The following is a 27,758-nucleotide window of genomic DNA, read 5'->3' as shown; positions in this document are numbered from 1 at the left end:
ATGGGTAAAGCTAGGTGGTGTATGTCCACTGGTTATTATATAATTAAAAAATATTTCAATTTATACTTTTTTCTAAAATTTTGATCACATGTTCCATTCAAACTAATTGAGTGGTGGCACCATTACAAGTTTTGGGAAAATATTAGAATGTCCATCCACAAAAAAATACAGAATCAGTTATTTTAGCAAGTGCCTTAAAATGACATTTCTATGTACATGTGAAAAAAGGCCTCCTGTGGCCATAGTAATTATGATGGGAGCAAACTCAAGTGACTTTAATATAGTGTGACAACATCCACAGAGGGAGGAAGTCGGTGTGGATGGATGAGTCAACTGAACATTGGATTAACAAGGGAGACTGTTAGGGTCCACTTTCAGTGGACAGTCAACGTTGTTTTAAAACAATCATTACATGTAAAAATGACAAAAAAAAGTCCCTAACCTTAAAGGGTAACTTTTTTTTCATCGTAAAATACACTTCATTCACAGTCGACAGAAACTAAATAAAACTATGAAAAGCTGTTTTTGGTCGCCTTTCCACTTTTCCAACCATCACAACTCTAGTTTTGGTTTAAATAAACACATAGTTTACCAATTTACATGTGACAATATGTTGGCTTTATACACACTAAAAGTATTGTTTTTTTAAATGGAGTCTGGTGGGTTTAGCGCTAGCGACCTCAGAGCTGTTTCTGGTTAAACAGAAAGGTCTTAAAGAGTCTTAAAAAGGTCTATCTCTGTAGGGATCCTTTCCATAAAGTTGTCAGATATAATAATGAAACAGAATAATAATATAAGCCTTTCAGTCGCAAAAACAGCACTTTTAGTGGACGCTAACTGATAATGCACATTTGCCCCATACGGTTACTTTGCAGCACGGTTCAAGGCTGCCGTTTACAGCGTTCACGCTTAATACTGGACCAATGTCAAAGATTGTTGTTCCTATCAGTCACTTACACACAAAAACAGGGTAAATAGGGTCCAGGTTGAAAAAAACGGTAGTAACCCAAACCATGATCTTTCCTTAATCTTAACCACATTATTTTTGTACTTTAACTTAGCCAAACCTAAACCATAGCAGTGTAAGATCAGAAAATGGTTTTATATTTTTAAAAGGACAGCTTTATGAATGCAAGTATATTTTTCTCTCCCACCCAGGTGATTCCATTCCCCATGTCCTGTGACATACGGGATGAGTGCTCCTGTCGGGATCTGAATGCTATAGAGAACAGAAAGGATGAACATGTCTATTCCCTGGGGTGACCAACCTGAGGAGGGACCTCTGTTCAACGTCCCAGGACCCTTGCGCCAACACGACACAGCCAGAGTGGCCGAGGCAGACCCCTCCTTCATCCTCCTCTCGGCCTCCAATTTCCTGCACATGCTGCTTAACAGGCATACCTCTCCATTCATACTGCAACCCCAACCAGCTGAAAGGCCTCTGCCTCCACATCACAGAAAGATCTAGAATAGAGGATGGGACTCCACAGAAAACTTCATTTCTCAGCTAAAAGGAAAGTAACCCTGCAATATCATATAAAAAAAAACATATATAGCAAGGAGAAAAAAAAATACATGAAACAGACTTTTCATGTATTTTCATGTCAAACAAACAAAAAAAAACTAAACAAAAACATAACCAAGCCTAGGTAGCATGCCTTTTGTTCAGTTTTGTGCTGGCTTTAGTGTCTATTTTAGTGACCTTGCTCTACAATCACATGATTGAACCAAAGGTAAATCAAAATGTGCAAGTGGGGGATTATGTTGATGTTGGCTCTGTATTTTGCAAATATGAAGGAAATCAAGACAAATGTTAAAAAATAATCCTCAGACACTTTGAAGGCATGTTCAACATTTTTTCTGGGGGGCTAGATGATTGTGCTTATATCATTCCTGGTCTCATACTGGTCAGACATCCTGAATCTCGATGTCCTTTTCAGTAAAGTGTTTCTTCATAGGCACATCAGAGGCTATAGAGGTTATTCCTAGCTTGGTGGGGAATGAGACAGCCATATTGTTTTAAGCCACATATTCAACACAAAAGCCAAAATAAAATGCACATACACACACAAAAAATGGCAACTAATTGTTGACCAACCACATACACAATTTCCTAAGACAATTTTATACTTAGATCAAAATCCTGAATGCATAATTAAAACATTTTTAGCATGGCTTCTGCTACTGTGTTTGCTGCTACTTGCCATCTTCATATCATCATATCTAATAGGGTTAGACAGCTTTGTCTGCCTTGCTGCTTACAGTATCTCTTTATAGCATTCATTCACACTTGCATGTTAGTCCATAATACTTTCAGAGAATACATGTTGAAAACACCACATATGAAATGCACTTAAAACCTTAAAAAACCCAGAACCTCACGTCATTCCCGTTTGACCCAACTGCTCAAGAAAAATACTACAGACATTGACCACAACTTAAAGAATGTCATCGTTAACACCTCACTTCGGCTTGGTGTGATTTTAGTTTCAGTTTGAACTCCTCCCTCATAGTGCTTAATCAGAACTTTGTTACCTCAAGCACAGATTGAAAAATGTTTAAACTGAAAATAAAATGACCCCAGCCCTGTTCAGAATGTAGTCAATGCTTGTCAGGAGTCTGTGGCTTTTTGGATCGCACAGTACTGCACAGCAAAGCCACGCAAGAGTACAGCATTAAAGGGCTGGATACAGGCCATAGCTTTAGTGAGAATCAGTATCGGAGGAAGGGGACCACATCTGACACACATATCTCTCATTCTCTCCCCTCCCAGTAGTATTGGACCCTCAGCTGAAGCTCTGCAGGCAACAATGTTATACATGAAAATGACATTTAGATGTATATGTCAACACAGCACTTGCAGTCACAATATGATCAAAGGTCCCTAAGATTCTCTGCTGGGTCTAGTGTTTAAGTAATTCATTTAACCGTTACATTTGTCTCTGCAGTAAAAAAGTGCCCATGGTTGTTCTGATCAGCACTTTTCAGTATTGTGAACTCGGGTGTCCGTCCCCACCAATTAACTTCAATAGATGATATGGCTGCTACAATAGCTTTGTATTTTGTTATTCTTCATTCTAGTAGACACATGTACACTAGTTTTTTTTTCATGCACATTTGACAATTAAGGCTGCGTGGCATATTTGCCTACAATTTGCTGTTCTTAGTCAGCTGCAAACATAGTTGTGGTTACAATCAGCGTGATTACGACTTTTCATTTAATTTGGGCCAATGGCACAGTCCCTCAAACTCATATTAGGCTGCTATAGCATTCCAGATCATCCTCAAGTGGCAATGTAATGAGTTATTTCATTCAATTTCAATTTCATGTCATTTTAAAACCAATATTAGTGAAGAACTACAACAACATGCAGAGAACGTGAGAAGGTATTATTTTCCACCAAATAATAATAAAGAAAAATCAAAATATCATGTAAATATTATTATATGTTCTTGATGGACAGGAGCGTTGAAAAAGTTGTTTTTGTTTTCATGTATTTCATTTTTACAAAATGTCATATTTAATCAGTGTTTGTATTATTGACCTCAGTTACTGCACTTTTTTAGTTTCCATTTAAGAAGAAAAAGTATATCTTTCAAAAATGTTTAGAAGCTGCTATTGTCAGAATGGTGATCTGAAACAAACTGTATGTTATGATATTCGGTCATTTGACTCCCTGTGTTGCTATTAGCTTTCCTGTCATTAGTGTTTTATTTGTTTCTGAACATATACTCCTCTCCAACCTAAACTGACTTTGCATTAGAGGTTATCAATGAAGTAGGGAGGTATTATCACTATAAACCATGTATCCATCCCTCCATCCATCCATTCCCCCAAAAGAAAAATAGGGTACACATCAACACATGTAGACTGCAAATTAGTTGCCCTGATGTGTGTAGTACATCATCTTAGGTAAAACATGTACATTTTGGCAGAGAAACCAAGAGATGACAAAGGGGAGGGGAAAGCTTAAATGAAGGAATTCCCATTAAAAGGGACTCTTGAGAGACTGTAACTTTTATGAAATATGAAACTTTGTAAGGACGTTGTGAAGGCTACATTATCTACGAAGATTGCATTTAACTCTTGATATGAAAACATATATAGCCCTTGTAAAAAAGAAAAAAAAGAGACTTGTATTATGTTGATATTATCAAATTATATGTAATATTAGTACTCCAGATACTGCTGCTTTACATAGAACTGTTACCAGTGGGGAGAGACTGACCTTCAATCACTGCACTAAGCCAATGACATGCAGTACTGGGGTTCATCATCTGCCATTGAGGTCACTGGAGAACCATTCAAGCCGTTTGAATGGATGAATCCGAAATTTGTCATTGGATCCTTCCCTTCATTCTATAAACTGAGTGGACATAACCTGCCATTGCTTCCACATACTTTGACTAACTTAAAAATATCCTCCTCAACCATTACTTGTTTTATTAGTCAATGTCTGGATACCAAAACAACTGATAGTTATTACTATCAGAAAGGCTACAGAATGTGACTGCATGTCAACTTGAAAAATGATATTCTTAATATTGGAGAAGGTACCCATAAGCCATAGCTACCCAAGATATTCATGGAAGGAAGTATAAGATTACGCATTGGATGAGGACATCACCTCTCTACTGTAGTCATCACAGGATCCCTTGCTGTACCTCATGCCTGTAATGTTTGCTGCTTCTATATTTTTGGTATTTTAGTGACATTTGTGCATCTCATAACAATGGTGTAAATAGTAGAAATATTTATTGAGAGTGTTATACTTTTTTAAGTTATATTTAATGTCCATGTAAGTTATTTTTTACATTGTTCTTATAAACAAAAACATTATTGGTTGTGAGTCGAAACTGTCATTTTGTCTCTGTCATCATGCTCTGTTGTGATCATTGCTGTCAAGCATTGATCAGACATACAGGCCCACAACCACACAAGAACTTGTGTCATTGGTCATTAAGTGTAGATGGACACTGCTTGCATCCAATGAGGATTCACCACATGTTCAAATGTTACTGAGTGCAGTGTATCTTTTTCTTTCCTTTTAAAACCAGAATGTAAAGTTTATTTTTTTCTTTATTTGCTTATTTTTTTAAATGCACACATTAGCCATACATACTAGGAGTTGTGAAAAGAGAGCCAAGTATATAATGGTCAAATACATGAATCCATAATATAGTAAATTATGTTTCAAGAGACCAGTGTAAGGCAAAAGGAATATTTGTACACAGCCAGCTGAGGACAGGAGAAGTGGCAAAGAGAGGGATCATAAATGAAGCGAAAGAAGGACTGTAGGTCAGAAGGCAGCCCATGGTGCCCCAGATAGACTGTTCTTGGATAGCGGAAAAGTAGAAGGTGGGCAGGTAGAGAGGTAAGGATGGGTGGGCTGCTTTTCCTGGCCTGTCTAGCTATTTGTCCAGGTGTGAAAATGTGTACTCACAGTGACTGCCCCTGGCCCAGGGGTGGCCAGCACTGACTGGCAACAAGCCGAGGCCAATGAGTCAGAGTTTCTCCTGGGGGTGGCAGCCATCCTTTTCTGGGACTCCCACCGCCCCCTCCCTCACCCCTCCTCCTCGACACACTGCCTCATCTGTCACTGTCAGGTATGCCTGCGCAGGGCTGCCAGGGTCAAGCTGGCCCTGTGAAAATGAGAGAGGATGTTTGCCCAGCTTACAGAGCCTTTTGAAGTTAGGCTGAAGGAACACAGTTTTCCTCACCTAGAGCCTATGCTTATCACATAATATGATTTGTATAGCAGTCTTTTTTGACAGGCTTTGATACCTCTCCACATTTTCCATCAATAGTCGCTCCTTTGTTTCTAATTTAACACCTGGTTGTTGTATTGCTTGTCTAAAAATGGCAGAGGCTTTGTAGTGTCTAAGTCATTACAAAGTGATGGGGAGTGTAAGAAATAGTGTCTGAAGTCCTAATATGTTTGCTTATATCACTGTGGAGAAAAATACTGATGTGCCATCTTGTTGTAAGACATTTTCTTTGTGTATTGTAACACAGTACCTCTCACTGGCCTCTGGTTATAGAATGGTCCACTTATGTATGTTTCCTAATCCCTCAATAAATAAAAAAGGTGACTTGTCCTTTTTTCTAAGTGGGAAGTACAAAAAAATTGTATTTACATATTATGTGGATATCTAGTGGTATTACTGCGATGTTTCGTACCCGATTGCTCAACAAATATATTTTAAGATGTAAATAATATTATATGATGATTGTATTTGCAAACCATGTACTAACTGTTTGGGAGTAGCTCTTGGATTGATTTGTATCATAACTTATACAAAGAGATGAACCGTGAATATGTTGTGCATTGTGTCAAAGTATCACCTGCAAGACAGAAAAAAAGAGAAAAAAAGACCTGTGATGCTTTACCACACCACTCGCTGTCAGCATTTATTTGTTAATAATGGCTTAGTACAAGCACTGTTGTCAGTTGTCTAAACCATGAATTTATCCATTGAGTCATGAATTATTTATTTGTTTTCAAGATGAATAAAATCATAATGGTCATTTCTGGGTTTGTTGGAATTCAATAATCAAACTTGAGTGATCTTTGTTATGCATTGAGAAGTTCATTTCAAATTTGTCTGCAAATCGCTTTCATTTCTCCTCACTCCAAACTGTATATTGTCAAGTCTTATCCCAATGCCTTTGTGTTTGCTGAGAATTTCACCACACTGTAAAGGTAGCCATCAGACTCAGTAGTCCCTCCCTCCCACTGATGGCCTCCTCTCTCTTTGGTTCTTACACAGTATGCACTTTTTCAGGCACATATACCACAGATTGGACTTTTATGTTTCAGTCGATGTTTTATCTCTATTTTCACAGTTGCAATTATATATATTTTTGGTGCTCTGGTACATGGCAAAACATGTCTGATGTGTACTATATTTTCATAAGGAAGAGTCATAAATATGAGTATCATGTTCATTTTGCTGTCATTTATGTGTAGAAATAAAACACTGGTTAAAGTGAACATAAGCTTGAGGAGTGTGGTCAGTTTTTTTAAAGTTAGATGGGTGTGTCCAGATTCATTTTGGAGCTGCTTTATATTGTATTTTTTAACTCTTGTGATTATCTTTTTTTCTGGAAGATCCACAGTGAGCCCTTTTAAAATTCAAAAAGTGCTGAGGTGGTTTTAAAAGAGAAGCTCATTCTTTAAGCCGTCACTGATACATTTGCGTCAAAATGTGAGTGCTGTTCCTGGCACACCAGTGACGTTAATGGCCTAATTTGTGAGAATGAACATCAAGCTACTGATTTTTTAAAGTGCAGTTAATGTTGCATGACTGGAAAGAAACTGGATCTGAGCTTAAAGGAATAGTTTGTTGAGGGAGATGGAAAAAGAAAATGCTTCCCAGCAGCTCACATGCAGAGAGGCATAGCCACCTTCAGTTAATGATATAAATTAGAGTAATTCATAGGGGATGGCTGTCTGTTAGTTTCGTGACTGATTTCCCCCTTTTCCAGCTCAATGTAAATATTTTCTGCTAGATCATGTGGTAAATTGGGTAAAACCTGGGAAATAACAGCATTGCACTGCATTCCACAATTGCTAAATGAAAATATGATTACAGTTATTTTCATCAGAGTTTCATTTTGCCATTATGTTAACTAATTCTGATCCAAATAGTCTTGTGATATTGTGCAACTTCACTGTAGTGGTTTGTACCCCAAAGGCTTCTCTCCACGGAGATCTTATGTCAGTTCAGGCAGGACACACAAGTCATGTGCATCACATTAGCTGATCAAAACCATGTCAGATTAAGTTTGACCTCTTATCAAGACAGATCATCACCACATTATTCTCAATGCTGCTGAATGTTGGTGTTGTATTGGACACATTTTGACACAAAATGATGGTGCCAGATGTAGCACGTCATGGCAATCCATCGAATAGTTGGATGGATCTAATAGACATACCAATACAAAAAAATCCAATGTCAACCTCATCAATAAAAAATCAAGGCATAATCAAAACAGTGGCTTGATCCTCTGGGGACCCTGTATAAAATGTATTGGCAATCCAGCCAATAGATAATAATTTAGCTCTGTGGTGGAGTGAGTGACAAACAGACGAGCATTGCCAACCCTAGAGCTGCTAGCATGGCTAACATGGAAAATAGAAAAACATCTCAGTTGAATGCATACAGTACATAGGAAGTATAGTATGACATTTGGAAAGATTTGGCAAGATTCAGTGTTTTCCACCAAGCATCATAAGGTGTGGATGTGTTGACACAGAAAGTAAACATTGTAATTACAACATATACATATATATATATACACACATACATATACACATATATATATACACATACATATACACACATATATGTATGTATATATATATACACACACACACATATATACATATACACACATATATATACACACACATATTATATATATATATATATATATATATATATACACACACACACACACACATACACACACACACACACACACACACACTATATATATATATATATATATATATATATATATATATATAAATAATGTGTGTGTGTATATATATGTGTGTGTATATGTGTGTATACATGGAGTCATTGATTCATTGATTTTGTGAATACAATTGGTTTTGTATGTGGGTGTTCCAACATGTTAACACTTTCAAATTGAAACAACAACATCCTGTTTTTCGGTTTCTTCTGATATGACATGAACACACCACAAGATGAGCAGACATATGGAACAGCTTTTTTCCCAGAGCTGTGAACATATTACAGAAATCATACACACATCCACACATACAAACATAAAAACATACACACATCCCTTACCCCCTCAGTGCAATCAGAATCTGTGCAATAACTCCTGTGTTTACTGTTTTCTAGCTATTTATTGAGAACATGGAATGAATGTGTATGTGCGAGATGAATGTGTATGGGTAAGAATGTGTGTGTGTGTGTGTGTGTGTGTGTGTGTGTGTGTGTGTGTGTGTGTGTGTGTGTGTATGTATGTATGTATGTATGTGTAGTTTGAATTTATTGAATAGAAGTCTGAATATATTGAATGAACCTTGAATATATTGAATGAACGTTGAATATATTGAATGGAAGTCTGAATATATTGAATGAATGTTTGAATATATTGAATGAACCTTGAATATATATATATATATATATAAATGAAAGTCTGAATATATTAAATGAAAGTCTGAATATATTGACTGAAAGTTGAAATGGAATCTGACGTCATTGTCTGCCACCATCTTGTGTTTTCGTTGTGATTAATCCTAACCGAAGTGTGACACTATGAGCGAATCAGCAAGAAATCTAGTGTCTGATTATTAACACACTGACGAATGCATGTATGGGCCAAAACACTGGTAACGGTAACCGTATCCAGTACTGTTCTCCCAATGAAGAAGTTTATTTACTTTTTCATCATGTAAGACCGAATGAAAGGAACCTCTTTGGTCAGGCAGGTCCCTTTCATCAGGCTAACGTCAACACGCTTTTAATTCAATATATTCAGACTTTCATTCAATATATTCAGACTTTCATTCAATATATTCAAGGTTCATTCAATATATTCGAGGTTCATTCAATATATTCAAGGTTCATTCAATATATTTGAGGTTCATTCAATATATTCAGACTTTCATTCAATATATTCAGATTTTCATTCAATATGTTTAAGGTTCATTCAATATATTCAGAATAAGATTCATTCAATATATTCAAACTTCACATATATATAATAATTTCCTAAACGCTATGCCATAATATATATATATATATATATATATATTATGTACTTTTATATGACTTTTTTCGACATACTATGCTATGATTTTTTTCCACACAATATACAATGACTTTTTTATGATTTTTTTCGACATACTATACTATAACTTTTTTGACATACGATACTACTTCTCATTTATTGAAAGTGTGATAACCTTTTCCTCCTTGGTTTTATTCCATTAGTCTTCAAAACAGGAACTGCTTACATCAAGTCTGTTCCAGAATTATTGGACACCCCCTGAGAGCTCTGTCCACCCTATGCGAACAGCAGACCTTGAAGACTGACTGTAGGATTTTTCGTGATCCATCACGTCATGTTTTCGATGTTTGAGTGGCTCCCCTCAAGGCGCAGACTCCGCTGTCAAGGCTGTAAGACCCAGAGAAGGAAGGTGACCTTTGTCCCAAGGGCTGTCCAGCTCCACCTCCCCAATCTTGGGACTGTACTACAACATTCCGTAGACTGATGACTGATGCACTTATCCCATCCCCTTTCCCCCTTTTTTTCTTTTTATATATTACTATTTGTTTATTTTATTGATGATGTACTGTATGTGGTGGTTAATATGCTGCTCTTTGTGTCTTTTAATTGCCCCCTGGGGATGAATAAAATGATTTGATTTTAATTGAATTGAGTTGAATTATAATAAGTGAATAACATTTTTGTGACTTTTTGTCCCGGTCGGGCACAGCCCGAAAAAGCTACGTGGCAGACATCCCTCCATCCCATGGGCCCACCACCTGTGGGAGGAACCGCTGGGGTCGGGTGCGCTGCCACATGGGTGGCAGTGAAGGTCAGGGGCCTCGACGGACCAGACCCGGGCAGCAGAGGCTGGCTCTGGGGACGTGGAATGTCACCTCTCTGTGGGGGAAGGAGCCGGAACTTGTGCGGGAGGTGGAGCGCTACCGGTTAGATCTGGTGGGGCTTACCTCTACGCACAGTCTTGGTTCTGGAACCATACTCCTGGATAGGGGTTGGACTCTTTTCTTCTCTGGAGTTGCCCAGGGTGTGAGGCGCCGGGCGGGTGTGGGGATACTCACAAGCCCCCGGCTGAGCGCCGCTACGTTGGAGTTTAACCCGGTGGACGAGAGGGTCGCCTCCCTACGCCTGCGGGTTGTGGGGGGGAAAACTCTGACTGTTGTTTGTGCATATGCACCAAACAAGAGTTCAGAGTATTCGGCCTTCTTGGAGACCTTGAGTGGAGTCCTGCATGGGGCTCCAGTCGGGGGCTCCATAGTTCTGCTGGGGGACTTCAACGCGCACGTGGGTAATGATGGAGACACATGGAGAGGCGTGATCGGGAGGAACGGCCTCCCTGATCTAAACCAGAGTGGTTGTTTGTTGTTGGACTTCTGTGCTAGTCATGGATTGTCTATAACGAACACCATGTTCGAACATAGGGATGCTCATAAGTGTACTTGGTACCAGAGCACCCTAGGCCAAAGGTCAATGATCGATTTTATAATCGCTTTCATCTGATCTGAGGCCATATGTTTTGGACACTCGGGTGAAGAGAGGGGCGGAGCTGTCAACCGATCACCATCTGGTGGTGAGTTGGGTCAGAGGGGTGGGGGAAGACTCTGGACAGACCTGGTAAGCCCAAACGGGTAGTGCGGGTAAATTGGGAACGTCTGGAGGAGGCCCCTGTCCGACAGACTTTCAACTCACACCTCCGGCGGAGCTTTTCGTGCATCCCTGTGGAGGCTGGGGGCATTGAACCCGAGTGGACAATGTTCAAAGTTTCCATTGCTGAAGCTGCGGTGAGGAGCTGTGGTCTTAGGGTCTTAGGTGCCTCAAGGGGCGGTAACCCACGAACACCGTGGTGGACACCGGTGGTCAGGGAAGCCGTCCGACTGAAGAAGGAGTCTTTCCGGGATATGTTATCCCAGACGACTCCGGAGGCAGTTGCAAGGTACCGAAGGGCCCGAAGGGCTGCAGCCTCTGCCGTGAAAGAGGCAAAGCAGCGTGTGTGGGAGAAGTTCGAGAAGACATGGAGAAGGACTTTCGGTCGGCACCAAGGTACTTCTGGAAAACCGTTCGCCACCTCAGGAGGGGGAAGCGGGGGAACCATCCAAGCTGTGTACAGTAAGGATGGGACGCTGTTGACCTCAACTGAGGAGGTAATAGGGCGGTGGAAGGAGCACTTTGAGGAACTCCTAAATCCGACTCAATACGCCCTCTATGGTAGAGGCAGAGCTGGAGGATGAGGGGGGGATTGGCATCAATTTCCCTGGTGGAGGTTGCTGAGGTAGTTAAACAACTCCACAGTGGCAAAGCCCCAGGAATTGATGAGATCCGTCCAGAAATGCTTAAAGCTCTGGGTGTGGAGGGGTTGTCTTGGTTGACACGCCTCTTCAACATTGCGTGGAAGTCTGGGACGGTGCCTAAGGAGTGGCAGACCGGGGTGGTGGTTCCCCTTTTTAAAAAAGGGGGGACCAGAGGGTGTGTGCCAATTACAGGGGTATCACACTTCTCAGCCTCCCCGGTAAAGTCTACTCCAAGGTGCTGGAAAGGAGGGTTCGGTCGATAGTCGAATCTCAGGTTGAAGAGGAACAATGCGGATTCCGTCCTGGTCGTGGAACAACGGACCAGATCTTTACTCTGCAAGGATCCTGGAGGGAGCCTGGGAGTATGCCCAACCAGTCTACATGTGTTTTGTGGATCTGGAGAAGGCGTATGACCGGGTGCCCCGGGAGATACTGTGGGAGGTGCTGCGGGAGTACGGGGTGAGGGGGTCCCTTCTCAGGGCCATCCAATCTCTGTACGACCAAAGCGAGAGCTGTGTCCGGGTTCTCGGCAGTAAGTCGGACTCGTTTCAGGTGAGAGTTGGCCTCCGCCAGGGCTGCGCTTTGTCACCAATCCTGTTTGTAGTATTTATGGACAGGATATCGAGGCGTAGTCGGGGTGGAGAGGGGTTGCAGTTCGGTGGGCTGGGGATCTCATCGCTGCTTTTTGCAGATGATGTGGTCCTGATGGCATCATCGGCCTGTGACCTTCAGCACTCACTGGATCGGTTCGCAGCCGAGTGTGAAGCGGCTGGGATGAGGATCAGCACCTCTAAATCGGAGGCCATGGTTCTCAGCAGGAAACCGATGGAGTGCCTTCTCCAGGTAGGGAATGAGTCCTTACCCCCAAGTGAAGGAGTTCAAGTACCTTGGGGTCTTGTTCGCGAAAGTGAGGGGACAATGGAGCGGAGATTGGTCGGAGAATCGGCACAGCAGGTGCGGTATTACATTCAATTTATCGCACCGTTAGACGAAAAAGAGAGCTGGAGCCAGAAGGCAAAGCTCTCAATCTACCGGTCAGTTTTTTGTTCCTACCCTCACCTATGGTCATGAAGGCTGGGTCATGACCGAAAGAACAAGATCCAGGGTACAAGCGGCCGAAATGGGTTTCCTCAGGAGGGTAGCTGGTGTCTCCCTTAGAGATAGGGTGAGAAGCTCAGTTATCCGTGAGGAGCTCGGAGTAGAGCCGCTGCTCCTTTGCGTCGAAAGGAGCCAGTTGAGGTGGTTCGGGCATCTGGTAAGGATGCCCCCTGGGCACCTCCCTAGGGAGGTGTTCCAGGCACGTCCAGCTGGGAGGAGGCCTCGGGGGAGACCCAGGACTAGGTGGAGGGATTATATCTCTAACCTGGCCTGGGAACGCCTCGGGATCCCCCAGTCGGAGCTGGTTAATGTGGCCCGGGAAAGGGAAGTTTGGGGTCCCCTGCTGGAGCTGCTACCCCCGCGACCCGACCCCGGATAAGCGGATGAAGATGGATGGATGGATGGACTTTACTTGAAGGTATCGACATAATCGTGACTTGGTCATGACAAGTTGAAATAATGTCATCCTGTTTAATGTCAAGTTGTCTTAATAAGGACACTCCAAAGAAATTTAATGTTGAGTTGTCATGACAAATACATCTTCTGGTAATGTCATCCTGGTTAATGTCAAGTTGTCATTACAAAGACATCCCAAACAAATGTAATGTGAACTTGTCATGACCAAGACAACTTCTGGTAATGTCACTTTGATTAATGTCAAGGTGTCATAATCAAGACAACCCAAACAATGTCAACTTGTCCATGACAAAAACCGAATGACACTTAATGACAGAAGTCATGAACGTTCATGACTTGTTTATAACGTTTATGACACCTTCATGACAGTGTCATGTCGCGATTATATCGATACCTTCAAGTAAAGTGTTACCAATTTTTTACATACTTTACTATGACTATACTATGATTTTTTTATGACTTTGTTCAACTTACTATAATGTGGCTTTTTACTATGACTTTTTTTCGACATACTATACTATGACCCTTCATAGTATACAATGACTTTTTGTGACTTTTTTCAACCTACTAGACTATGACTTTTTTTAACATACTATACTATGACTTTTTTATTACTTTTAGACATACTATACTATGACTTTTTTGTGACTTCTTCCACATACTATGATATGACTTTTTTCCACATGATATACAATGACTTTTTTGACTTTTTTCGAGATACTATACTATGACTTTTTATGATTTTCTCCGACAAACTATACTATGATTTTTTTTATTACATTTAGACATACTATACTATGACTTTTTTATGACTTTATTCAACATACTATAGTATGACTTTTTTCGACATACTATACTAAGAGTTTTTTGTGCTTTTTTTGACATACTACACTAGAATTTTTTTCGGCATAGTATACTATGACGTTTTTATGACATTTTTGATATACTATACTAAGACTTTTTTATGACTTTTTCAACATACTGTACCAAGACTTTTTTTGGCATACTGTGCTATGACTTTTTTCGACATAATATACTACGACGTTTTACTACATACTATACTATGACTTTTAGGTGACTTTTTTCGACATACTATATTGACTTTTTTGTGACTTTTTCTGACATACTATACTATGACGTTGATGTGACTTTTTTCAACATACTTTACTATGACTTTTTTGACGATTTTCAACATACTATACTATGACGTTTTTGTGACTTTCTTTTATCAACTATACTATGACTTTGTTGTGACTTTTTTCAACATACTTTACTATGACTTTTTTTGACATGAATTTTTCGACATACTATACAATAACTTCTTTCAACATACTATACTATAACGTTTTTCTACATACCATACGTTTTTATGACTTTTTCGATATACTATACTGTCATATAGAATTTTTTTCAGCATACTCTACTGTAAAGTTTTTATGACTTTTTTGAAATAATATACTATGACTTTTTTCTACATACTATACTATGACATCTTTGATATACTATACTATGACCTTTTTATGAGTTTTTTCAACATACTGTACCAAGACTTTCATGCATTGATAAGTGTTGACTTTTTACTCACAAAGGTTTTATTGTAGGCTATTGTAAGTACTATACTAAGATTTTTCATGACATACTATACTATGGTTTTTTTATGATATACTATACTAGTATAGTTTCATAGTTTTTATATCTTTTTTCATGACATACTATATTATGACTTTTGTATTACTTTTTCTTTTTTTTACAGCATATGACTCTTTATGATATACTATACTAAGATTTTTCATGACATACTATACTATGGCTTTTTATGACTTTTAATGACATACTATATCATGTCTTTTTATGACTTTTTATGACATACTATATCATGTTTTTTTATGATGTTTTTATTATGACATTTTTATTACATACGACTTTTTTGATTACATACCATACTATCACTTTTTTATGGCATACTATACTATGACTTTTTCATTACTTTTTATCACATACTATATAATGACTTTTTTATGGCATACTACACTGACATTTTTTGTGACCTATTACATTATTTAATGCATACTATACTATGACATTTTAATGGAATACTATGCTGTGACATATTTTAGGACATGTTTGTGGCATGGTATATGTACAGTGGGACAAAAAAGTATTTCGTCAGCCACCAATTGTGCAAGTTTCCCCACTTAAAAAGATGAGAGAGGCCTGTAATTTTCATCATATGTGCACTTCAACTATGAGAGACAAAATGAGAAAAATAATCCAGAAAATCACATTGTAGGATTTTTAATGAATTTATTTGCAAATTCCTCGGGAAAATAAGTATTTGGTCACCTACAAACAAGCAAGATTTCTGGCTCTCACAGACCTGTAACTTCTTCTTTAAGAGGCTCCTCTGTCCTCCACTCGGTGTAAACAGGTGTATTAATGGCACCTGTTTGAACTTGTTATCAGTATAAAAGACACCTGTCCACAACCTCAAACAGTCACACTCCAAACTCCACTATGGCCAAGACCAAAGAGCTGTCAAAGGACACCAGAAACAAAATTGTAGACCTGCACCAGGCTGGGAAGACTGAATCTGCAATAGGTAAGCAGCTTGGTGTGAAGAAATCAACTGTGGGAGAAATTATAAGAAAATGGAAGACATACAAGACCACTAATAATCTCCCTTGATCCGGGGCTCCACGCAAGATCTCACCCCGTGGGGTCAAAATGATCACAAGAACGGTGAGCAAAAATCCCAGAACCACACAGGGGGACCTAGTGAATGACCTGCAGAGAGCTGGGACCAAAGTAACAAAGGCTACCATCAGTAACACACTACGCCGCCAGGGACTCAAATCCTGCAGTGCCAGACGTGTCCTCCTGCTTAAGCCGGTACATGTCCAGGCCCGTCTGGAGTTTGCTAGAGAGCATTTGGATGATCCAGAAGAGGATTGGGAGAATGTCATATGGTCAGATGAAACCAAAATAGAACTTTTTGGTAAAAACTCAACTTGTCGTGTTTGGAGGGGAAAGAATGCTGAGTTGCAGCCAAAGAACACCATACCTACTGTGAACCATGGGGGTGGAAACATCATGCTTTGGGACTGTTTTTCTGCAAAGGGACCAGGACGACTGATCCGTGTAAAGGAAAGAATGAATGGGGCCATGTATCGTGAGATTTTGAGTGAAAACCTCCTTCCATCAGCAAGGGCATTGAAGATGAAACGTGGCTGGGTCTTTCAGCATGACAATGATCCCAAACACACCGCCCGGGCAACGAAGGAGTGGCTTCGTAAGGAGCATTTCAAGGTCCTGGAGTGGCCTAGCCAGTCTCCAGATCTCAACCCCATAGAAAATCTTTGGAGGGAGTTGAAAGTCTGTGTTGCCCAGCGACAGCCCCAAAACATCACTGCTCTAGAGTAGATCTGCATGGAGGAATGGGCCAAAATACCAGCAACAGTGTGTGAAAACCTTGTGAAGACTTACAGAAAACGTTTGACCTCTGTCATTGCCAACAAAGGGTATATAACAAAGTATTGAGATGAACTTTTGTTATTGACCAAATACTTATTTTCCACCATAATTTGCAAATAAATTCATTACAAATCCTACAATATGATTTTCTGGATTTTTTTTTCTCATTTTGTCTCTCATAGTTGAAGTGTACTTATGATGAAAATTACAGGCCTCTCTCATCTTTTTAAGTGGGAGAACTTGCACAATTGGTGGCTGACTAAATACTTTTTTGCCCCACTGTACTTATGTTAGTAAGTACATGAGGAAAACATTTATGAATATGTGGTAAACAATTTTGGAATGCAAAACGTTTATATAGGGTATTTAAATGATCCTGCCACTTGCCACTGATGTTAAAACAAATGCTTCAATATTCATTTTAAACGTATTTACTTAATTACTGTATCACCCCATCGTGGCGATAAAAGAAAAGTCTTCTCATTCAATATACATTTTTAATATTTCACATTCTTCAGAAAAAGACAATCAAAGCCACATAATAATACATTTGTCCTTCTTTTACAATTTAAATTTACATTATAATAATTTATTATTACAGTTCATATAACATGAGATGTAAATATTGAAAAAGGCATTGTTTATCTTCATTAAAACAATATCCATGGCTTTAAAGATATAACATTGAACTGAAAAATAATAAGATTAAAAGGACCACAGGTGATCCCTACAATCACTGATGCTTCCCAATTCAGAGGACAGTACCTCACGTGTTAGTCATTCTCATCGTTCATCAACTATTCAGGGACCTGAAAATGTTCCTCAAACTTATTTTGCTATTATTCTGCCATATTGTCTATGAGTGCACATACATGAGCAAACATCAAATTATCCTGTGAGGGAGGATCTTTTCAAAGATGCATTCAGCATATTCACTTTTGATGGTAGATATTCAATCACTCATATGACCATATTATTACCATATTGTATAATAATAATTATAATAATAATTGTATGGCTAATACTGATCCTCTTAGAATGTAATTGATGCCAAAGTCACATTCCACTGATAAATTGTAACTTATCATTAGATTACAAACTTTCACTATTTCGTGATCTTGCAGAAATCTTTAAATCTAGCTATATCATCTGATTTAGTTTTTTAGTATCAATACTGTTGGTGTGTTTAGTCACAAACCAAAACCGAACACATATAAAGCATTTGATTTAAAGACTTCAGTGTGGCAAAAGCATTGTATTTTTGTCTTGGGTGCATAATCCACTATGTTCAAGTCTATTTCTAGTCTGAGATATGAATGTCCTTGAAATCAGTACATTTTTTTTTGGGGGGGGGGGGGTATTTTAGTATTTAAAAAAAGATGATGACAAAAGGATTCCTAGATTTATGCAATGAAAGCAGTGCTATATTAAATGTCTATGAAAGAATATGATTTGTTTGAATGCCACCCACTCTGTCTTTGCATAATTTCATCGGCTAATAGTAGCCGAATGGTCAATCCTGTTACCACAAAAAGCCTTGCTCTTTCAATTGAATCTATCAAATGTTATACAAGACTAACTACATAGTTTCTCACTGACTTATTTCACATTCATGAAGAAAAGCATTACTTTTTTTTAATTAATGGGAACTTGAAAACAAGAAAGTGATTTTCAAATGGCTTTAACACATTTCAATTTCTCCTTTCAAATAAAGGTATTAAAGGCAAATATGTTATGCTATTGAATTAGTCCTTTTTTTCTCTCTTTTAAGTGTTCCAGGTAAGCCTCAAAGCACCGAAAAAGGAACTACAACATTACATTCAAAGTATTTTAGCCAACCAGTTTTTCTCTTGGCTGAATTATATTTTACATGTTCACACTGCAGTTTCTCATTGATATGTGCGATCACTGGCATTTTGCAGTTGAGAAATATGTTCGCTTGAGGTTTTCTTTTTATCCTCTGTCTTATAATAAAAGTAGGCCACACAAAAATATGTTTTCGGTAGCTCTAACACAATGTCCAGTGAATTCTGAGGTTTTTTAGGCTCTCCTGGTTTTCAAAATCCACCAGTCACTTGAGAGACACCGGCTGCAGATTGGGGGACGAGATGCATCAATCACTGATGTCATTTTGCAGGAATAAACAAACAAAAACGCACCGCCTCCGTCTATAAACTCCTGTCTCATCGGAGTTTGGTGTTGCTGTATGTGTTACGCTGTACAGAAATTAGCTTTTCCATGCAGGTGGTGCGACTTTCATGTAAAGAGCCATGCCATGTGTTACTAGGAGGTCGGCCCTCTTCACTCCGACAGTAGACATACGCCATGGTGTCGGTGCGGCTCTGGATGTGGGTGCTGCGCAGTAGGGACCGGCAGTAGTGGCTAATCTTCTCCACTCTATGTAGTATCAGGTTGGCTTTTCTATAGAAGAAGAAGACAACAACAAAAATATCAACATCATAACACAAATGTAAATTAATCAATCCCATCACCATTACATTTCTCTCAAATTTAAGTTGACATCCAGAATTGAGACATGCAGACACAGATGCAGATTACTGTAAAGACTCTTCTCTCCTGAAAATGAAACAAATATTGATAGAAATGATCTATTAATTAAGTAGGTATAACATCTGCCTTATTGCATTAATAATTAAATGTGCATTCAAATATGTACCAGATGATACATTTACATGAGTCATGAAAATCATAGGATCATTTTGAAAACTTTGTATAGTGTGTCTGTGTGTGTGTGTGTGTGTGTGTGTGTGTGTGTGTGTGTGTGTGTGTGTGTGTGTGTGTTGCTGCCAAAAAAGCAACAAAACTTGCTGTTTGTGTTATTATTTGACATGTTTTGGATGGATGGAAAAAAATGCCACAATTTCATACCCAAGAGGGCACCTTAAAATTCACTGTGCCACTTGATCTGCATGAACATAACCTCAGATGTGCCACTTCACCCACTGCAAGGGGGTTCATTTGGGGCCGCAAAGCCAACAAAGACATTAAAAAAAGAAAGAAAGAAAGAAAACGAACAAATATGGCATTGTCGTTTGCGCCTTGTCTGATGTTACCAGTATTGAAAGAATTGCAGCAGTGTCTCTCCTGTCACTCTGACGGGATTGCCAGTCTGGATCAAAACCACCACATTCTCGTGTACCAATTCTGTTGAACACTACACCAGAGCAGCTGTCTAGAGTGAGTGAAACTAAGAATTTTGTCTCCAGGTCCAGAAGCTGGAGCTGCTGTTTCCGACATGCTCATATGGATACTGAAATTAGGAAAACACACATAAGAAGGGCTAAATTCCATTTATTTTGAAAAACTGTGTCTGCTGAGCATCAACATCTGTCTTTAGTTAAGCAGCAGAAGTAGAGACATCCTTTTCACTTATTTGTTGAAAAAGTGGGGGAAACATTTTCTCATTTCCCCTAAATTCTTACGTCTGAAACAACAGAATACCAAACACGTAACAAAGGGAGGCTTGCAAGCATGTGAGCTATGGACAAATTAAACACAGCCAATGGCATTCATGATGACAAACAAAGAAATTACAACAACAAAAAAGACAGAAGAAGAAAACAGACACTTTTAAAATATTATTTCTTTTTTTTCAGGTTGCAACTAAGACAACACTAAGTCAAAAATGTGGCTTCACATGATTTAAGCAAGTGAATCCTTAGTAATCGATTTAAACACACCTCTAAAACACCTCTTCAAGGGAATGCAGCCCATAACTAAAAACAGAAGTTAGTGTATGCAGTGCGAGATAATAGTTGTGTTAAAATTAACCATGCATCACAGCATGTCCAGAGAACAATATAATTATGAAAGGAGCTAGTGTTCATTTGTAACAATGCTGGTGGACATTTGGGGGCTCCTGGGATTCTCGGCTCCTGGAGGAGTGCTGACTGTGCTTACGTTTCACTTGGCCATTCTGTTACCTTTTAAAAGGCACCACAAATAGAGCCTGCTTGTAAATTACAGGCTGTAAATGAGGCTCAACCCTGCCAACTTCAGGCAGTAAATAATCCGTGCTCCTTCATCCAAAAGCCCCCCCCCCCCCGCCTCTTCATAGCTGCCCACACACAAACACATCACCCCAATCCCCATATTAAGTCCCAATGGCCAACCGTGCCTCCCACCCCACTTCACCAATCAGAAAGAAGCATGATCTTCCTACAGACCAGTTATTCCACAATTATTATATTATTCATGGCTTGAAAGGAGTCCTTCCAGACAGTGGGGTGGACAAACCAAAACACTGGGCCGTAACTTCTTCATGTTGTCGTAATGTCTCAGTGTCTGTTCACACAGCAAACTATCAATGGGGGTGTCCCTGTTAAGAGAGTCATGGGTGAGCGGATGTTGGGGTGGCATGTTGTGGACACGGAGGGACTTTCTTTTATGAGAAAGAAGAGGAAATGGAGTTTGAAGTTGAGTTAGTGTTAGCTGACTATCAAATTTAGTGTTTGGCTTGGCAGTCAAACACTGTTTTGGCATCACCATGGTAATGTGAGTGTGAGTGCGACTGTAACCCCAGAATTTTCATAGTGACCTTGCCCACTTGCTTTCCAGTAGAAGCACTTTAGAAAGTGGGGGAAAGGAGGGGGACGGCAATTGTGTAATGGTGTTCCTGCTTAGAGGTGGTGCAGACAATGTCATAAGAAATGGCTTAATGGTCTGAATCTGGCAGGACCAGCTCATACAGCTTTGGCTTTTGTTATGTAAGAAACCTCAGGGTGACTGTAATTGATCCTAAACAACACAACAACGTCATGAAACAAGATCACAAGCACTTGGATAAATAGTGGCAGACTGGAAAAAAAATAAGGACATTTCTAGAGAAGTAAACAACTGTTATACATAAGCATCTTTAGACAACTAGCTGTACAATTTGAAGTATTTGAAGCATCTTCTAAGCCTAAATGAGAAAACTGTGCTATTGCTCAGATCTTCTCACCTGGGGCCCAGCTCATCTTCACTACGCCAGACAAAGTCTCCAAATTTCTCATAGTGGGAATTGTAGTGGTGCTGGACTCTACATAACAGTGGAGGAGGGATCTCCATCAGTGTGTTGTAGGCCATCTGCTGCTCCTTCCCACTGGTGTAGCCATTGTACAAGTTGTACACCTTGTCTGCAATCTCTGTAAGGGATTAAGAGACAGACCACAATTTAATAGAGAACTTCTGTGATTTAGTATTACATTTCTATAAGGTTGGGGAACTTGGAAGAGACAGTCCCTAATATCAGCCAAGCCCCAAATACACTGGATCCTACACTTCCCATAATGCAATTTGACATAGTCTTTCTTCCTGGAAAAGTCCACATGATTAGTAAATTGAGTTTGACATGTGAAGGGCCCCTTTACATTTTGCCACATCTTATTTTAATAACCATAATATGTAATCTAGCATATGCACATTGTCAGGGTAGTTAAGAGTTGTGATCAAAGAGAACCGTACATGACTCCTCCTTCCTGTAATTTAACTTGGATGGAATTAAAAGAATATTTACAAGAAGGAAAACATCAAAAGTGAGAGCACCTTCAGCTCGGCTGTCATCCACCATTGGACAAGATGTCCGTACTGAGACAAAGCTTGACTCAGAGTGGCTGCCTCGACTATCCACTGCATGGAGAGTAAACCTGAAAATGACAACAACAAAAAAAAGCAACAGAAAAAGGTTCATTATTTGTGACTGACATCCCAAGATCAGGTAAGAAACAGTGGCAGAAGCAAAGAAGAAATCCTCCCAAAAACAGCTTGCAAGCCATTACCAGTATACCTTTGACCAAGAAACTTAAAACTACAACTACACAAAAGATTGGCACTTTGGATATGCTGACACAGACATACAGTATGCGGACACATCCTTTAAATAGTGCACTTTTTACAGGTTTGCAGGGTAATGTGCTTAATAAGATGGTGGTCTTGCTCTATGAGATATTTGATCATAACCATACACTGACATCACATACTTTTTCAGAAAATGTCTTGTGAATAAGGTGCCAGGATTGTGGGATTTAATTATATCGGAAAATGAGTGCAGCCAGTACCACAGTGGCAGAGGAGATAGGAGTAGAGGGGGCATCTGGCTTGACTCAAAGCACTCCATAAGGACAAAGTTCCTCTCTCTGAAAATGTCAAACATCAGAATTTTTTGGGTGTCATGACAAACTTTAGGACCACTCAGTACCCTGATAAGATACCACAGCAAACAGTTCAAGACATTGCAATAGGAGATGAGACACACTGAGAAAATGTAATGCATCTCAAGTAATGCAGGGCCACACAGTTCGGAATAGAAAACAAATGACCTTTACATGTCCTTTAGAAAATGCCAGTCTGTGTACTTCTGAATAAGAAGAAGTACAAGGAGGAACTGGTCATATTAAATCCAAAAAAAGGATCAAGGGTGGCACAGATTAAGCCATCAATATCATTGCAGCGGCAAGGAGAGAGATAGATAGATAGATAGATAGCCTTTATTGTCCACTGGAGAAATGTTTTTTCACAGTCTGTACAGGGCCTCACAAACATACATACATACACGTACAGTAAACATAGACACCTTCACCCCAAACACCCTATAATGCACAGTTCCCTCCAGTCTGTTCCACTGGCACCCCTTGTGCGCAGAGATGCCGGCTGCCGCTCCCATGAACATGCACAGCTATTTGCCATTGCTGTCTTGATGATGGTTGAACTTTTAACTTGCCGCTGCGGCTCTTTCTGTGACCATGGTAACCACAGAAACCACACCAAGGGAAACGCAAGAGCAACTTTTACTGGTCTCTGAATTCCCTGAATTATACACCCCTTATCCACACAGTAAACAAACATGAATAACAAAAGGTCATAACATTAGCTGTGATGTTTGTTTTGCCAAACTTCCTATATAAATTGTTGCATATTGCTAACCCTTTTCTCCATATTAACATACAACCAGCTGTATAGGCTTTTTTTCACAGAAGACTTTATGACATGTCACAGTGGGAAAGACACAAGTATACATAATAATCAAATAATCAAATGAATGATAGCTAAATTCCATTCACCTGCTTCATTTTCAAGGTCATGGTGTTGTGCATGCTGGTTAACTTTGTCACACTGTCTTGACAGTTGAATAGAACAAAGCCATCAGTAATGTTATTAGTAGTCTCACATTGCCAGACCTATCTCCACTGCACTGTGGAGTAAGCTCTGGCTTCACCACACATACATTCCAGGATAGGAGAAAAAAAATTCTCTGGGTTGTTTGCATTTCTTTAAACCAATCAACATTGTCTTGAACGGTGCTAAGCGGTGGCTCTGCAAATGGTCTCGGGAAGGAACTGTTGCTGGAAATGTACTTGTTGTTGATCCCGACTATGTATTTCCTACTATGATACATCAAAATATCTGCTGTGAAAAGCTCTTTCTGGCTACATGCAATTAGAGTAGTTGGACAGCAGCAACCTTTAGCATATTGGTTGGACTTTTTCTGATGAAAACTTAGATGAGAAGATTGAAACCACTCTTATGTCTGTACTGTTCAAACACCATTTACTATAAGAGTCTCCTCCTCACTTTCAAAGCTCTCCAAAACATGGCACCTCCTTAACTCTCTGACCTCCTCCACAACTACACCCCTACCTGTACTCCTCTTCCTCCATGCTCCTCACCACACCTCCTGCACAGCTGTCTTCCATGGGGTCTAGAGCTTTCAGCCGTGCAGCCCCCTGTCTCTAGAACTCACTCCCAGAAGCCACACTGACGTTCTCCCTAAATTAAAATAGTGTCTAAAAACCTACCTCTTCAACTCAAATTACTCAGTGTAATTTTATAGAATTTAAATTTTTCTTCTATTACACTGTTCTTGTTTATTTCTTTATACTTATGCTTTGTCTTTTTTATTGTTGTGCATCTGTTTTTATCTTTTATTATTCGTACATGTAAGGTGTCCTTGAGTGTCGTAGCTCCCATGAATAAAATGTATATTATTATTATTATTATTATTATTATTACTACGGTTAATACCAAGCAACTGCGAGCAGCTGGTTAGCTTAGCTAGCTAGTCTGGCTTTGTCCAACGATAACACAATCTACCAAAGAAAAACCAAAGTGTAAAAACAACAATTGCTGGGCTATTTCTTGGCTCTTGCCCGGAAACCAGTAAACTCCAGGAAGTTATTGTGCCTAGCCAAGCACATAACCCCCTTTAAAACAGCAAATTGTTTTTGTTTGGTCTAATCAAAAAAGATATAGCCCTACCATGTTCATTTGTGAGCTTTAGAGGTGCTGTTGGGGGAATTTTGTTACCTTTAGACAGAGCCAAACTAGCTGTTTCTCCCTGTTTCCAGTCTTTGTGTGAGCTAAGCTAATAACCAAAATAAATATTACAGGGCCTACACAAACCATGCTAAACCCAGACAGGTGATTTTGATTATTTTGGTTAATTAAACCTCTTCTCAGGACTGTTTGGGCATGTACAGACTGTGGTGAGTGACATCATCCGAACTGTCCTATTAGCTTTGTTTCCCCTAATAGAGCATCAAGCTACACCTTTATCATTCCTATAAGTACTTGTCATCATGGTGACCTCACACATTTCCAGCATAGCTCCACCTAACTTCAACCTGAGCAGAAGTCTAATCAGAAAATCTAAAAAAAGAGCTGTGTGATTGTAAAGATTGTTAAGTTGAATGTAACAGTATATGCAATAATGCAGCTGTGGTGAAGGTTGTTTTTTGAGTGTATAAATAAAAAAGATCACATTCACTATTTTTCTTACTGCAGGGGAAGTTTTGAAAAGTGAATTTAGTATTGAGAAATGTTTGTAACTCGTTATGAAAAACTATAAGCTTTCAACAGTATTTCCACAGAGTTACCACTGTAAAAACAACACAATGACAACAAGGAAACCACAAAACACAGTGAGACACAATGAACAACTGAGATGGCATTCCAATGCTAAATACTTTGAGATATACATGAAAATAAAGACATTAGGATATTATTGTTTTTACAAAACTTGCTTTTCTTCCTAAACCCGTTTGCCTTTTTTTCATGTAATGTCTTTTGAGAGCTGTCCCAATGCTGTCAAATGATTGTTTTGTTTGTAACATGACCTGTTTGGACATTGCTCACATAGTTTGTCTGGTCTTGTTATTCAGCAGGGTGGATGCGGTATTCCCCAAGAACCTCACAAAAGACGCATGGGCCTCACTGGCTCCTCTGCCCAGCAAAACAATGCCGGCATGTAACAGTCACACTGTTTAAATTATGTGGCCACATAACGTGCAGATGGATACAATGAGGTAGGAAAAGGGAGGGGAGCAGGAGGAAGATGACGAGGCGGGAGTTTTATCAAGGCAATTTGTTAAAAGTTTTGTTTGGGACCCAGAATTTGAGCTTGCCAGCCTTTTATTGCCGTTTGTGGTTGTTTAAATGGTTGGCATCAATGACAGGTACTGTACTCTTTCTACCGCCCCTACAGCAATTACAAGATTGTTATGTACAGGAATCAAGCCTTTTATGCCAGGAGATTAAGCCTCTCAGATAGTCAACTTTGGTGTTCTGCTTTTTGTTTGTGTAAATGAGGGATAACATGTTCATTGTGCAAGGAAATTTGACATTTTACAGGAAATATGAGAAACTTTGCAACTTTTTGATCACAGTTAGGAACCTTTGCCAGGAGTCCTTTATACGGTTAGGCTCTCATTCATAGACACAGATAGTAGTGAAAAAGGGGGCTGGATGGACACAGTGTGATGTCTGAGCTCAGTACAGGCACTCAGTGATGATAAAGATCCTGAGAGAGGGAACCAGCCACAGTCTGGCCTGCCACGAGAATGTCAAAACATCAAGTAGGCCTAACAGAATTGGCAAGACACACACAACTATCCTGGCCACCCACCCACAAACACACACACACACACACACACACACACACACACACACACACACTAATATGCTTTTCTTTGTCTCTCTATTTTTCTATCTACATTGCTTGAATATAGCTCAGCCCTGTCTATCCCTTTCTTACGGTGTACATTTAAGGACATCCTCAGCTATCAGAGTCAGTTCTCAGACATCAGATGAAAAGGCATCGGGTAGCAGGTTAAATAGCGTGAGATCTCAAGAAAAACAACCTCAGGTCTCAGGCATCAGGCAAAAAGGCATCAGGCCTCAGGAAACAGCCTCAGACAAAAGAGCCTCAGATGAAACAGACTCAGACCAAACAGCCTCAGACTAAACAGCTTCAGACCAAACAGCCTGGAGGTCTGAGTCTGACCCCTGACCCCTATTTTCCACCAGGCGCGTCAGCGCAACCCCCGCGAGCAATCGCTGCCATTCATGTCAGTGCTTGATATTCCACCTGCCGCGCCACGGCGCGTCCCAGAAGCGCGCGTGAAGCGGCTCTCCGCTCCACTAAAGATACGGGCCAGGTCTATTTTCACGCGACCCTCTGTTGAAATTCTCGAGAAGCCAGACCCACGACACGCGTTCGTCCAATCAGCTGCCGGTCAAGGGCGTGAACATCAACCATTGATCTATGTCGCGACACCACGCTTCAGTCGTGTCGGACATATGGATCTGTACCGTAACGCAGCCAGAACGCAGCACAGACACGCCCAGTGGAGAATCAGAGTCAGGTTGTTTTGTCTGAGGCTGTTTTGTCTGAGGCTGTTCGTCTGAGGCTGTTTTGTCTGAGGCTGTTCGTCTGA

At 39.8% G+C, this 27,758-nt stretch overlaps 2 protein-coding genes across 3 annotated transcripts in view; one reads left to right on the top strand and one right to left on the bottom strand.

Annotated features, from left to right (window-relative positions):
* The window catches only part of pappaa (pregnancy-associated plasma protein A, pappalysin 1a), a 97,653-nt gene extending 91,124 nt beyond the window's left edge, over positions 1–6,529 (top strand). For both annotated transcript variants that reach the window (XM_078271244.1, XM_078271243.1), the window contains exon 22: positions 1,159–6,529. In XM_078271244.1, coding sequence (XP_078127370.1) covers positions 1,159–1,263 — 105 coding nt within the window. In that variant the 3' untranslated portion in view covers positions 1,264–6,529. The remainder of the gene's footprint in view (positions 1–1,158) is intronic.
* An 11,056-nt stretch (positions 6,530–17,585) lies between these two features.
* Positions 17,586–27,758, bottom strand: part of astn2 (astrotactin 2) — a 314,654-nt gene continuing 304,481 nt past the window's right edge. The window contains exons 21-23 of the mRNA XM_078271027.1: positions 22,594–22,694; positions 22,010–22,193; positions 17,586–19,467 (exon numbers count right to left, since the gene is read on the bottom strand). Coding sequence (XP_078127153.1) covers positions 19,230–19,467; positions 22,010–22,193; positions 22,594–22,694 — 523 coding nt within the window. The 3' untranslated portion in view covers positions 17,586–19,229. The remainder of the gene's footprint in view (positions 19,468–22,009; positions 22,194–22,593; positions 22,695–27,758) is intronic.

The sequence above is a fragment of the Sander vitreus genome, chromosome 16 (genome assembly GCF_031162955.1).
Source record: "Sander vitreus isolate 19-12246 chromosome 16, sanVit1, whole genome shotgun sequence".
Taxonomy (NCBI): domain Eukaryota; kingdom Metazoa; phylum Chordata; class Actinopteri; order Perciformes; family Percidae; genus Sander; species Sander vitreus.
This window is presented reverse-complemented; position numbering and strand designations above follow the sequence as displayed.